The sequence below is a fragment of the Lissotriton helveticus genome, chromosome 4_1, assembly GCF_964261635.1.
Source record: "Lissotriton helveticus chromosome 4_1, aLisHel1.1, whole genome shotgun sequence".
NCBI classification, from domain to species: Eukaryota; Metazoa; Chordata; class Amphibia; order Caudata; family Salamandridae; genus Lissotriton; species Lissotriton helveticus.
The window spans coordinates 140,000,757-140,013,093 of NC_136063.1; the positions used below are offsets into that span (position 1 = coordinate 140,000,757).

The 12,337-nt window shown below is 46.6% G+C and overlaps 1 protein-coding gene across 6 annotated transcripts in view; it reads left to right on the top strand.

Moving 5' to 3' along the window:
• Positions 1-12,337, top strand: part of LOC144828423 (alanine aminotransferase 2) — a 690,396-nt gene that overhangs the window by 601,152 nt on the left and 76,907 nt on the right. For all 6 annotated transcript variants that reach the window (XM_078686552.1, XM_078686556.1, XM_078686555.1 and 3 more), the window contains 3 exons: positions 37-126; positions 8,050-8,158; positions 9,074-9,207. In XM_078686552.1, the coding sequence (XP_078542678.1) occupies positions 37-126; positions 8,050-8,158; positions 9,074-9,207 (333 nt within the window). The remainder of the gene's footprint in view (positions 1-36; positions 127-8,049; positions 8,159-9,073; positions 9,208-12,337) is intronic.

The window sequence follows — 12,337 nt, forward strand, 5'->3', positions numbered from 1 at the left end:
GTGTCCTTCTAACATGTCCGTGTTTTCTCTCCGCAGGGTGTGAAGAAGCCGTTCACAGAGGTGATACGAGCCAACATCGGCGATGCGCAGGCCATGGGCCAGAAGCCCATCACTTTCCTGCGGCAGGTGAGCTCCAAGGCATTTTACATTGTGGATGCTGTTATTAGAGAGCATTTGTGCCATGCAGTATGACCTTATTACCAGGACACAAGTCCTAAAAAACGGAAGTGGGAGGACACTGAAGTCACGACAGGAAGTGATGTCACGAAAGGTGGCTTGCACTCAGTTACAGTTTACAGTTATCGAGCTCCGGGTAAAATAAGTGTGGGGAACCCATCCACCCGCGTGGTACCCAGATTCGAGCCCTGCTTATTACCTATGTACTCATTACTCAACATAGCTACGTCTCCTTATACTTTGTTGAGGGGAAGGGAAGCCAGATCTAACTTGGCTCCTGGTTGGATACATAATGATTCTCAAACAAAGAAGGCGAAGGGTTCAATTCTGTGATGAAAACAGTGCTAAAGAAAAAAAGAGTATGAAAAGACATATTTTGATGAGAAACACAACTTCAAAGAGAGAGTTTTTGAGGAAGGTGGATGGGTCCTGATCAAAACACCCTTCAGACCTATGAAAGGGAAGTCTAAGCTTTCTGAACCGGTCAGAGTTCTCAAAGTAAAGAAGCCTTCTGTTTCATTGTCTGAAGAGGGCAGTGGAACAGCAGTGGGGCGGTGCCCATCAATGATACTCAAGCGGAGAAATATTTTCACACGTGTTCTGGCCATGGGGAACCTGATTTCTCTAACAGATGGTTCAAAGCAGATTTCGCAGCAGGTACACGATTCTGTTCAACCTAACCAGGTCGGAGAAGTCTGAATGGCGCACCCCGAGTCTGAGGTTTGCGTCAACAAGGTACAAAATGAACAGAATGAATGTGTCCGCCCACGGGTTCTGTGCTCCCAGGTCATTACACTATCTGTCAAACTGCAGGACTGTGATCTTTCTTCATTTTCATGTGTTAAGGAGGGAGGTGACGTAGTATGCGGTACTTATATCAAAAGGGAATCACCGTTCCTAAGTCGAGAGAGAAAATGAAGAGAAGTAAGAGGTACTCTCGTCATGTGCTACTTTAATTGTGGGGGGCAGTGTGTCCTCCTCTTGATGACCTCACACACCCGAAGGATGTCATGCTTCATCATTGGGCTTTTGCTGCTTGTCAGGCAGGCGGGCGCTGCAATGCCCTACGGGTCCCCCGAAGGGTCTCTTTCTTGGAGATCTTTTGATGAAGCCGTATGGGTGCGTGGGTGTAAGTGGGATTGAAGTCCTGGAAGGTGTATTAAAAAATGGCTGGAGGGAGAGGGATTCATTTTTATTAAGGTGATCCCTCTGTCATTATTAAAACAAAGTGTATGGTGCTGCTTTAAGGGGTATTATGTCAATTGGTAGATGCGTAACTATATGTCCCTAGTGGGCATATGTTCTGGTCAACATGTTTTGCACTTTAATGGTCTCAGGAGGGGATCCAGGGAGCTTCATCAGGACCGAGTGAGAAAGTTGTATCTACAGTGGCCCGAAAATTTCGGTGCCCCCAGATAAATGAAGGGAGTAGAACTTCCCTTAGTAGGTAGGGTAAGATCCCATGAGATCAGTGAGGGTCACTTGAGAGGGTTCTCGGTGCATCTGGGCTGTGTCACCTGTGTGCCTCTCGCTGTCTCGCTGGTCAGACCCTACCTACTAAGGGAAGTTCTACTCCATTTATCCGGGGAGCAGTGAGATGTGTGCGAGGCTTACACATTTGAGATCGGTTGTTTTCTAAAGCAAAGGTTTATCATTGGGATCTGGGGCCATTTAGAGAAACAATGTGTCATGAAGGGCAGAGCGAGGCTTAAACCTGTGGTTGGCCAGAACTGCTGTCTATCAGGGCACATTCTATTGTGTTGCAGATGCCACGCCCGCATGGTTCTGCATGACTAAGGTGAATGCAGAGAGCAGCCTGAAAGAATGCAGGGCAAAGAAAAGGGTGAGGGAGAAATGAGACGTCCGGTGCGCCACAGTGATAGAGGCAGATCTCTCTCAGGGTTCAGTTCTTGAACAAACAATAGTGGTCACATCCTGGGGTTCTCAGGCAGATTCTGTTACCTGTAAATAAAGCACAGATGTATTTAGCAACTCTAATAAACATCACTAGATCTGCAGTGCTTAGATCAACACAAAAGGACTTGTTTACCAACTGCAGGACGGTGGGATGCTGGGACTCTAAGCCAAAAATAATGGAAGCCGGTGCAAGGGTAGCGTGAGCCAACTCAAACAATCTCCTGGAAGCGAGCATCCTTGAAAGAAGGCGCACAGAAAACCAACAAAGTCCAAACAGGATCCAGCAAGCAGAGTGAAATGCCTGGAAGAAGTCAGGAAACTAAGGGAATCGAAACAGTAAGCAAAAAAAACACAACTACGCGGAAAGTTGCCAGCCATTCCGAATTAAAATTCACAGTTTAAATAGCATCACGCCCTCCATGGTCAGGTCACCACAACCTTACAGGGACATGTCTTTATTCTGTTGCATCGGGGCAATCCCAGGTCTCCCAGCCCCTTCCTTGCTCCTGACACTGGATGAGTTTAAGGTGAAGGGCAGACATCCAGATGTGAATGGTGAAGAGGCAGGTTTGGAGGAGACAGAAGTCACTGACTAGTTACACTTCCATGTACAGGCCAGTATTGTAGCTTTATTGACAGAAATGTAAAAAGATTGTGGACAGAATGTTGAACATTGTCAGACATTCACCCCCTGTCACAGATCTGGGTTAAATCCATTGTGTTTTTTGCTCCCCATGCCATTCCAGTTTAAATCCAGCCATATGCAGATCAGTCTTGACCCTGCCCGCCTTGAAAACAGTCCAACCCAAACTGCCAGGCAAGGTCTCTCTGAAGCAGAAAGCAAGCATCATGTGACTGGTTTTGGGATATCGCCCCCTCATCACCCAGGCTAGCTTGAATCCAGTGGCATAGCGAGCAGGGGACCCATGTCTGGGCATAACCGCTCAGGGCGACTGCCACAACACAAAAAGATGATGGGCTTAATGCTAAACATTTCAAGCATTCCCCCAGTCACAGATCTTGGTTAAATCCATGGTTCTTTTGGTCACCACGGCGTCCCAGTTTGGACCCAGCCATATGCAAATTATAGGCCCAGTGCTCGCCATGCCACTGCATTCAAGCTGGCCTGGCTGATGAGGGGTGTAACCCTGAAACCAGTCCTAGGATGCTTGTTTTGTGGTCAAAGGAGAACCTGGCCTGGCAGTTCGGACTGCACTATTCCCATGGGGAGCAGGGTTAAGACTGATTTGCATATGGCTGGGTCCAAACTGGAATGGCGTGGGGAGCAAAACAAACAATGGATTTAGGCGGAGATATGTGTACTTGGTGAATATTTGACATTGTTCAGCATTCCGTCTATGATTTTTTTTGCATTTGTAGCCTTATTCAGGACATTTGATGTATTTAGCTTGGGAACAAGTATGTAGTGGCTGGACCGTACCATAGATGTCTGTGATCAGTGGGCGCCTGGGGTCTGGATGAGTCCATCTGAGCCGTTTGCTTCATGTCAGTGAGACAGGACCGTCTCATTGATGCCCTTGCGTTGAGGCTCTCTTGTGGTGTCTGGTGGTTGAGAGCATTGATATGCAGTAGAGAGGCATGAGGGAAGGTGGAATGCATGGGGCAGTCTGCCTTGGACACTGCGCAGTAGCCAACAACATTTTATTTATTTATTTTCAGAGTTTTGTATAGCGCAAACAAGATCCTTTACATACATATGAGAGGAGGCACAGTAAAGAAAAACGTAATAAGGCAAATTGTACATACATATGAATGGAGAACGCAAGAAGGTCATTTGTGCAAAGGAGCGCACAATGCAAGGTAGTAGAGTGTGATTGTGTGGTCGATTGAGGCACTGTAATACAAAGGGGAATCTAACAGGCAAACAGTTATTGCAAAGTGATGATCAAGTGAATTGAGCCATGAGGATAGATTTGACTTCTTTTTTGAAGGATGCAGCGGATGAGATGAGTCTTGTTTCTGGTGGGAGGGCGTTCCATATCCTGGGGGCCATCCCTGAGAATGAACGCTTGTAAGTTTTTTTTCTTGTGGAATCTTTGTGGTTTCAAAAGGAGAGTTTCTGTGCTTCTTGTGGCTCTTGAGCCTCCTGAAATTGTCAGTTTCTGAGCAATGTAGCTGGGCGAGCTGTGATGTAAGGCATTGTGAGTAATGCATGCCATTTTCAAGTGTATTCTGGCTTCGAGCGGTAGCCAATTCAGAAATTTTAAATCCGGAGAAATGTAATCAGTAGCATGCTGCCTGTAGGTCAATGCATTCCAGAACCACCCACGTGTGTCAGGAAGCACTATAGAAATTGTAAAATACAATACAACTGGCTCCTCTCCTTAAGGGCAGGCCTAAGTAGCAAATCAGCAGATTGCACCAACACCCCTGCTTCAGGATATGTCTAATCAAATGTGAGGAAATGTGCATTTACTAGATGGAAGGCTCAACGCTTTTCAACTTTAAATGCAGAAAAAAGCAAGGTGTGGGCGATCTCTCTGCAAAGGGAAGGGGCAGTAGGGTGGGGCGGGGCCTAGTGCCTAGAAATCAGAAAAGCAAGCCCTAGGTACTGTGAACAGCCTTTAACAGCCTTGAAGTAGTTAGGGGTAGTTTGATTTTTCCTACAGACGTTTCTGAGGCCTCGGGGTCCACGTTCTTGGCCGCACAAGGCAGGCTTCGGCTGCGCTCCCCCAGGGCTAGGGTTTGCTGCGGTGTCTGAAAGACTCCATCACATTTCTGCAACTTGGAGTTAGCCTCAGGAAGGCAGAATCATGAGTAGTCTAGAACCGCAAAGGACCCCGGTTGAGCTGCTATTGGTTGGAGCAAATGCGTTTTTCTAGAGGTTCGCGAAAGTTTATTGAAGGTGGAGGAGGCCGACGAGACAGGAATGAGAGTTAAGATTGGAGAAGTATAAAAGGTGTTTTTTCATGAGTCACAGAAGAGCTGGGCTGAAACTGAACAAAATGTGAGCATCAGGCTGTGCCCTGCTGGCATCGACACAATGGGAGCAGCAGAAGTCTGCTCTTACCACCCGGTTTATTTCCCCCCCCTTAAATGTCATTCCCACTGATAGTGAAAGTAAAAGTTGTCTCTCAGGAAATTCTAGAAGGTCAGGAGGACGCCCCTCGTGTAAACTAGAAAGACCAAGGATCTCTGAGAACAAAGACGAAGCCTGGGCTCTCATGCAGGGATGAAGGCAGGGTGGTGACCAGTCGCGGCGGGCATGGCTGGCGGGTGGGGGGAGCGGCCGTGGGGTTAACAGGAGGGAGGGTCGCGCAGGAGGCCGCAATTGTAGAGAGACGCGAGAGAAAAAATTGCCTACCTTGCCGCTACAAGGTCCCGCATCGCTGCTCCTGCTCTCCTGCTTCTGACACATGGACAGGAAGCCAGCCTGCCTCCCCTAAGCCAATCACAACACTGCAATGCAGCGTTGTGATTGGTCTGAGCGCAGTGTAACAGCGCTCAGCCTGGGGAAGCAGGGTGGGCATGTTCTCCATGAAGGCTGTAATGCAGGGGAAAAGTGCACATTACTGCTTTGAGCGGACCAAGAGGGCCGACCAAACAGTCATTGCACACTCAGGATTGGGCAAACCACTCCACCCCTGCCCTGCTCGCAGAGCAGCCACGCCCACCCGCAAAGCAGCCCGCACACCCACAAAGCAGCCCGCACACCCGCAAAGCAGTCCCAAAACACATATAATTGCAATAACTGAAAGTTATCATCATTTTATGTTTTTGCTTCTCACACTGCTTGAAAGCAGTGGGGCGACGCTCCTCCTCCATAGCGGAGGAGCCGCCACTGATAGTGACCCCAGGTGGGCAGGTTTGTCAGAGCAGCGACCGCTTAGGCACTCCATGTCTCACGTGTGCAGGGCACCAGTCTGGCTAGGATCTGAGCCATTACCCCCACTTACCCAGCTCGTGCACATCCATTTGGGATTGGGGTCCGAATCTTTGCTCAACATTTTGGCCTCCTTTGGTCAAGCAGGACGTGACCCCGGATCTGTGTAGATTTTGTACTTCCTGCTCAGGTTACCAGCATTGATTTGTCTTCTTTCCTCACTCTTGGGCTGCCTTTGTTCAGCAGTAGCAGTATCCCTTCCTTTAAAAGAGTGCATGGCATCTGTTTATGCCACCAGCTCCAGTTCCTGTTCTTTTGACTTCTTGTCACTACTCTGACGTCATCTCTGCCTTGAGTATGCTGACACTCGTATTGCTGGGCAACTCTGATTACCAGCCTTTTTTGTTGGTGTAAAGGCATTCCCTGTCCGGGGATGGTGTTGTGTAGCTCTCTATGGGTTTTATTCCTAATTACCATTCTAATTTGCACACCTGTCTCTTACACCTTTGCACTCCTTCTTGCAGAGGCAGGCGATGTGCCCTGGAAAAAGGTAACAATTGCTCCTCTGTCATTCACGTCCATCCCTTTACAGACAGGATCACAACAAAGACAGCCATGCACTCTCCCATTGCGTTTCAGGTTAACCATTCGAAAAGGTGCTCCGGCACCCCATACCGGGGTATGGAGCGCTATCTCCCTGCTACAATGTAATGCACACAGTGTTAGGCTGTACCGTTGTATCAGACCTTTAGTTTGTGTTCCCCATTGTAGCACGATGGCCCTGTGTGGCTTTGTTGGAGGAGCTGGCTAGGTAACGACTTTTGGCCATATGTATCAAGAAGTCATTTTGCGATTCTAAAATAGCAATTTTTTGTGAATCGCTATTTGAGAATCGCAAAATGCTATGTATGTAAGATTTGCATTAATTTTTGCGAATCCTACATATTCCTTAATTGCGAATCGCAAATTGTGATTCACAATTAAGGAATACCTCCCCATTCATTCCTATGGGCCTCTGACTGGGAAGACATTCTCAATTTGCGATTAGCAATTAGCGAATCGCAAATTGAGAATGCTATTTCAAGGGTGCAGGGGTGTCAAAAGGAAACCATGTTGCACCCCTGAAATAAGCATGGGTGCACATACATGCCCTAAGGGCATGTATGTGCTTCCCATTGCACTTTGAAAAATGCAAAAAAGTGCATTTTTCAAAGAAATCACAAATTGCCACCAACATGAAGTTGGTGGTAATTTGCGATTCCTTAAGGCCAAATTGCACTTTTTTGGTGCTTCTTACATTGCATTTAAGGAATCGCAAAATTTTCAATTCCTTAAATGCAATCGCAAAATAAGGAATTGCAAATTTTGCGATTCCTTATTTTGCCTTAATACATACTATTTGGAAAAATTGCTTTAGCAAACGCCGAAATTCTGCGAATTTCGGCATTTTGCTTGATACATATGGCCCATTATCATTAAGGAGGCGGCCATGTTTGAGTTGTAGGTCAGATCAGAAGTGCAAAAAAGGGTAGTTGTGGTTTTCACTGCCGCTTGTCGTTCACAAACACCCTTGATGGTTTTGATGACTTGGCAGGCGTGCAGCCTTTCTCTTGTCAGTACTGTTGAAAAACCAGTAAGTCCCTGGGCCTTGTCACCAGCAGCAATGACAACCGCTGATGTGAACTCCTTTGTGCAGGGGTGTCCAAGGTAGCTCGACGAGGGTCAAATCCCTACCACATCTGCAAGACACCCAGGGTAGCTACTGGCAATGTTGATGTTTTCCATTTCAGTTGATTATTTTCTAATATTCTGAACATCTGGCAAGGATGCGGCCCTCAGAGACCAGCCAGCAAGTTAGAAGCCAATATCTTAGTGACCATGAACGTTTAAGAAAATGCAGGGGTAATTGTGGCCAGGCAGGACTGATACTTGGAGTCCAAATGCCTGCCTGATTTACGCACTTTCCTGAGTCACACTCTCTTGTACCTGTTTTCTCTCAAGTTGAGGGCGCTTGTATGTAGTGTGTGTAGAGTTCTGAGTGTCCCGCTCTTGGTTAATGGTCTTCTTCATTGTGATTGAACATGTTGTGTGGTTGCCTTCTGCTCTTCCAGGTGACTGCCCTCTGTCTCTACCCTGAGCTGCTGAATGACAACAAATTCCCTGAAGATGCCAAGCAGAAGGCCAGGCGGATCCTGGAAGCGTGTGGTGGACACAGTATTGGTAAGAAGAGGGTTGCATCACTTCAATGATGTTACAAATGCTTCATCCTGGCAAGTAGGTAGCATGTGTGTGTATATGTGGTGTTTGTATAGTGCCAAGAGGGTCAAAGGCAAAGGTACAGTCGGTGAGTGATTAGAGGGGAGCTGGGCTGTGAATGTAGACCACAGGTTCATTGTGGTGTGGTGTGCTTTACAGAGGTGTGTCCTCGGCTCTATTAAAACTGGAGCAGGGTTGGGGCGGTCCTGGTGGATACGGGGATGTTGTTCCAGATCCTGGTGTACAGAAGTGGGTAGTACTGTCGTTGTTTCCAAAAAAGGGAGCTAAGTTGCCATACAAAACCAATCAACCATCAGATATGTGTTCTTTTATGTCATGTGCTCAGTAATCATGGTTGAAATTTAGGGGTCGCCATGAGTCACAGCTGCGACTCCTGGCTTGCCCTTTGTGACCACTGGCATCGCCTTCGCGACCCCTGCCCTCAGAGATGGCACAATCAATGCCTAGAACAGTGGCAGCTTTATGCTCACTCTCCCTGTTTTGTCATTTTTTCATTACTCTAATCGTAAATATTTTTGAATTTTTCATATTAGTGTAAAAAAATAGAATACAATTATCTGAAAGATGCTCCTCCCTGACAGCTGAAGAAAGTATAAAGAAAATACTTTAAATGTATGTTTGCCTGCTTGCGGGTGAAGGTGGATATATGTGAGTGAGAGTGTCTGTCTGAATGTGGGTGTATGTACCAGCATGCATATGAGTGAAAGTCCAGGTCAAAGGGTGTGTGATGTCACGTCTGCTACCCCTGACATTTTGAGGTATTGACGTCCATGGTTCAGTTTATCCTTTGGAGCATCTGGCCCATGGGAGAGGGTGAGGGGGATTCAATAATACATTAACCACTCTATCTCTTCACAGGCGCGTACACTGACAGCAAGGGCATTGAGCTCATACGGAATGACGTGGCAAAGTACATCGAGAGGCGAGATGGCGGCATCCCCTCCAACCCAGACGACATCTACCTCTCGACTGGAGCCAGTGACTCCATTGTGGTACGTTTCCCCTGCCAGAACTCTTTGCATACGCCCTGGCCTTACGTCCGATTGTTACTCATGGCAGTTTTAAAGTGCACCACAATTCCACTAGGTTTGTGAGCCACTTACGGGTGGATGTTTCTTCCCTCTTAGTCCTAGAATCACCAAGCCCTTGGGTGACTGTCTTCAGGAGAATTTAATCAATCAATCAATCAAAGCATTTATATAGCGCACTACATACCTGTGAGGGTCTCAAGGCACTGGCGGGGGGAATGTGGGGGGAGGGGTTGGGGGGAGGGGGAGCTGCTTCTGCTGAAGAGCCAGGTTTGGAGAAGTCTCCTGAAGGTTAGAAGGTCTTCGGTCTGCCGCAGGCTGATGGGGAGGTTGTTCCATCTTTTGGCGGCGAGGTGGAAGAATGATCTGCCGCTGGCGGTTACTCTTCGGATGCAGGGGATGGTGGTGAGGGTGTGGTCTGCGGAGTGAAGCTGGCGGGTGGGGGTGTTGTGGCTGAGTCGGCTGTTGAGATACGCTGGTGTTGTGGAGTGCCTTGTGTGCGTGGGTGAGGAGCTTTAAGGTTATCCTCTTGTTGACCGGGAGCCAGTGCAGGCCTCTCAGGTGGGGTGTAATGTGGCTGCGGCGCGGGATGTCGAGGATCAGGCATGCAGAGGCGTTCTGGGTGCGTTAGAGCCGTTTTTTATTTTAATGCTGCTTCTAGTCCTAATCAGAAAAAGACAAACACTAAATTATGAACTAACTGAATTTCCTCTTCTCGGACACCATGTTTGCACCATTGCTGACATCATCCATGCATCGTCTTCCCATGCTGCGTCACTCTTTATTCCAATCCTACATTTAATCCAGTCTGTGTTCACGTTTTGTGGTTTTCTTTGTAGTTGTAACCTGGGCATGATTTGCCGCCATACCTCCATAACTATCCGAATGGCCCCAAACCTCCTATAATTCAGAAAACAGCTGTAGACTCCTCTCTCAAAGAATATTCCACCTTGCCACCTTGAAGAGGCCCTCATCTTCTCGTCCAGATTTCAGTAGCCAGGTCCTTATAAATCTATAAATGATCCTCCTCATAATCCTGGCCATCAGCTTACTACAGTGCTGCGATGACCGCGGTTGTGTCCGAGCTTTATAAACCCTGTGTCTGTAAGTGTAAAGAAGGTGACAGCAGAGCACCTCAGATGGATTGCACAGGATTCAAACCTAACTCACTTCTTAATACCGCTCTCCCCCCGCCACAGGGCTCTTTAGCTTTTCGACCATCGAGTTATTTAAAAAACTGAAGTAAATTGACTCCAACAATAAATTAAAAGGGAAAAGCTAACATATGAGATGTAAAGAAAGAATCTAACAAGAACAAGGGAAGGAGGTAGAGCCAATCGTTGGATTTATGCTCCACTAGGTATTTAAATAAACAAAGGAAATCCAACACTTAATGGGAAGAGAGAGTGATCAATGAGTATTGAAGCACTCAGTGTTTGTGAAAATACCCCTCACACACCAAAAGGCCCCTTGGTGTCAGCTTAATCATCGGGGTCTTCGCACCCCTCTATCGGGATGCGGCGTGCTGCGACCGACGACTACGTGGGAGCACTTAAGGTATTGGCTATGTGTGGTGTACAGTGTGTGGGTTATGTTTAAAGTGAGTAGGGAGTGTGGTGAAAAAAAGTTAAAAAGTACCTGGCACTAGAGTGGTAAAGAAAATTTTTTATTCTGTACTCTGGCTGGTACTGTTAAAAGAAAGTGCAGGGCGAGGTCAAACCTGTTGTATTAATGAACAGGACCTCTGATGTGCTTTTGTGTCGACATGTTTCGGAGACAAGCTCCTTCTTCAGGACGGGGGCACAGATTCCCTTCCCTACTCACGTCTTCTACTACATAAAACTGTGTATTTACAAAAAAGTGAATTTTACTTGAAATAGGCTAAGTGTGCCTACAGCGGTCTGCTACAAGCACAATGACCTGTAGAAAGACAAAAAAATATATGTCACCTAATGGTTACCCACGTAGCGGGTAGTTCGTGCAGGTGCAGTCACCTGGAACCTCACCATTTGCTTATTAATAAGCTCGTAGAAAAAAAAAAAAAAAAAAAAAGGGGGGACTCACAACACATACAACATAAAACACATAGAAAACTAGGATTTTACTGTAAGTTGTATTCATACTTGTGAAGCTTGGTTGTGGGCTTCATGAGCAAAATAGGAACGTCGGGGTGCTGCTCCAATGGCTATCTGCAGTGAAGAATGATGTGGCTTTTATAATTCATTCTGTAACACTTACTTATATAGATGGGTTCAGACGATCGTGGCATATTAGTACTTCTTCAATATCATACTCACAAAGTCAGGACGCTCTGATCACCGCCTTACCCCGCACGCTGCTCCGCTGGTGTGGAGTCAGGTAGCGGTCATGGTTATTTATAGCCCGTTTCACTAATTGGGCGGAAGGAAAACTATTCCCATGTATGGGTATTCCGCTATGTAACCATACAGGGCGTCTGTATGTTATAGACGCGTTAACACAGGATCAGCGTCTGCATGCGCCGGTGGTTGATCCTGAACCAGCGCGCCTGCCTGCCACTGTTCCTGGGCGCATGCGCATTAGGAGATGGTGTGTTCGTTCCTAGCGCATGCGCACCTGACACACGCATGTCAGGTTGAATGTCTACAGTGCGCGTCATGCATTAGAGTTTTCAATGTTACTGTTGAAAGAATCACCATTAACTACTGGAGTGCAACTTATCATTAACAACAGAGGCAGCCCTGTAAACCTGAATCAATCAATATTTAGTCCAAACACTGGTTCAAGGTATTATGTAAATATCAATTTCACACACCATCAATAGCAGTAAATTAAGCTTTTTGGAAAAAGGAAAAACTATGCATACTTAAAAAATGAATAGAAAAAAAGGAGAAAAGCCCTTATAAGAAATATTAGAAAATTATGCAAAATGTATTCAATATATAGATAAAAACAAGTTAGAGACCACACGCTCAGAAATAAGAAATATATACTGGTATACATAATATTTGTTGTGCAATACAAAACCAGAAAGGTGGCAAACAGAAGGGATTATGTAGCAAGGGGAGTTCAGAACAACACTGAAACATCAACAGTCAAGACAATGCGTCCTTCG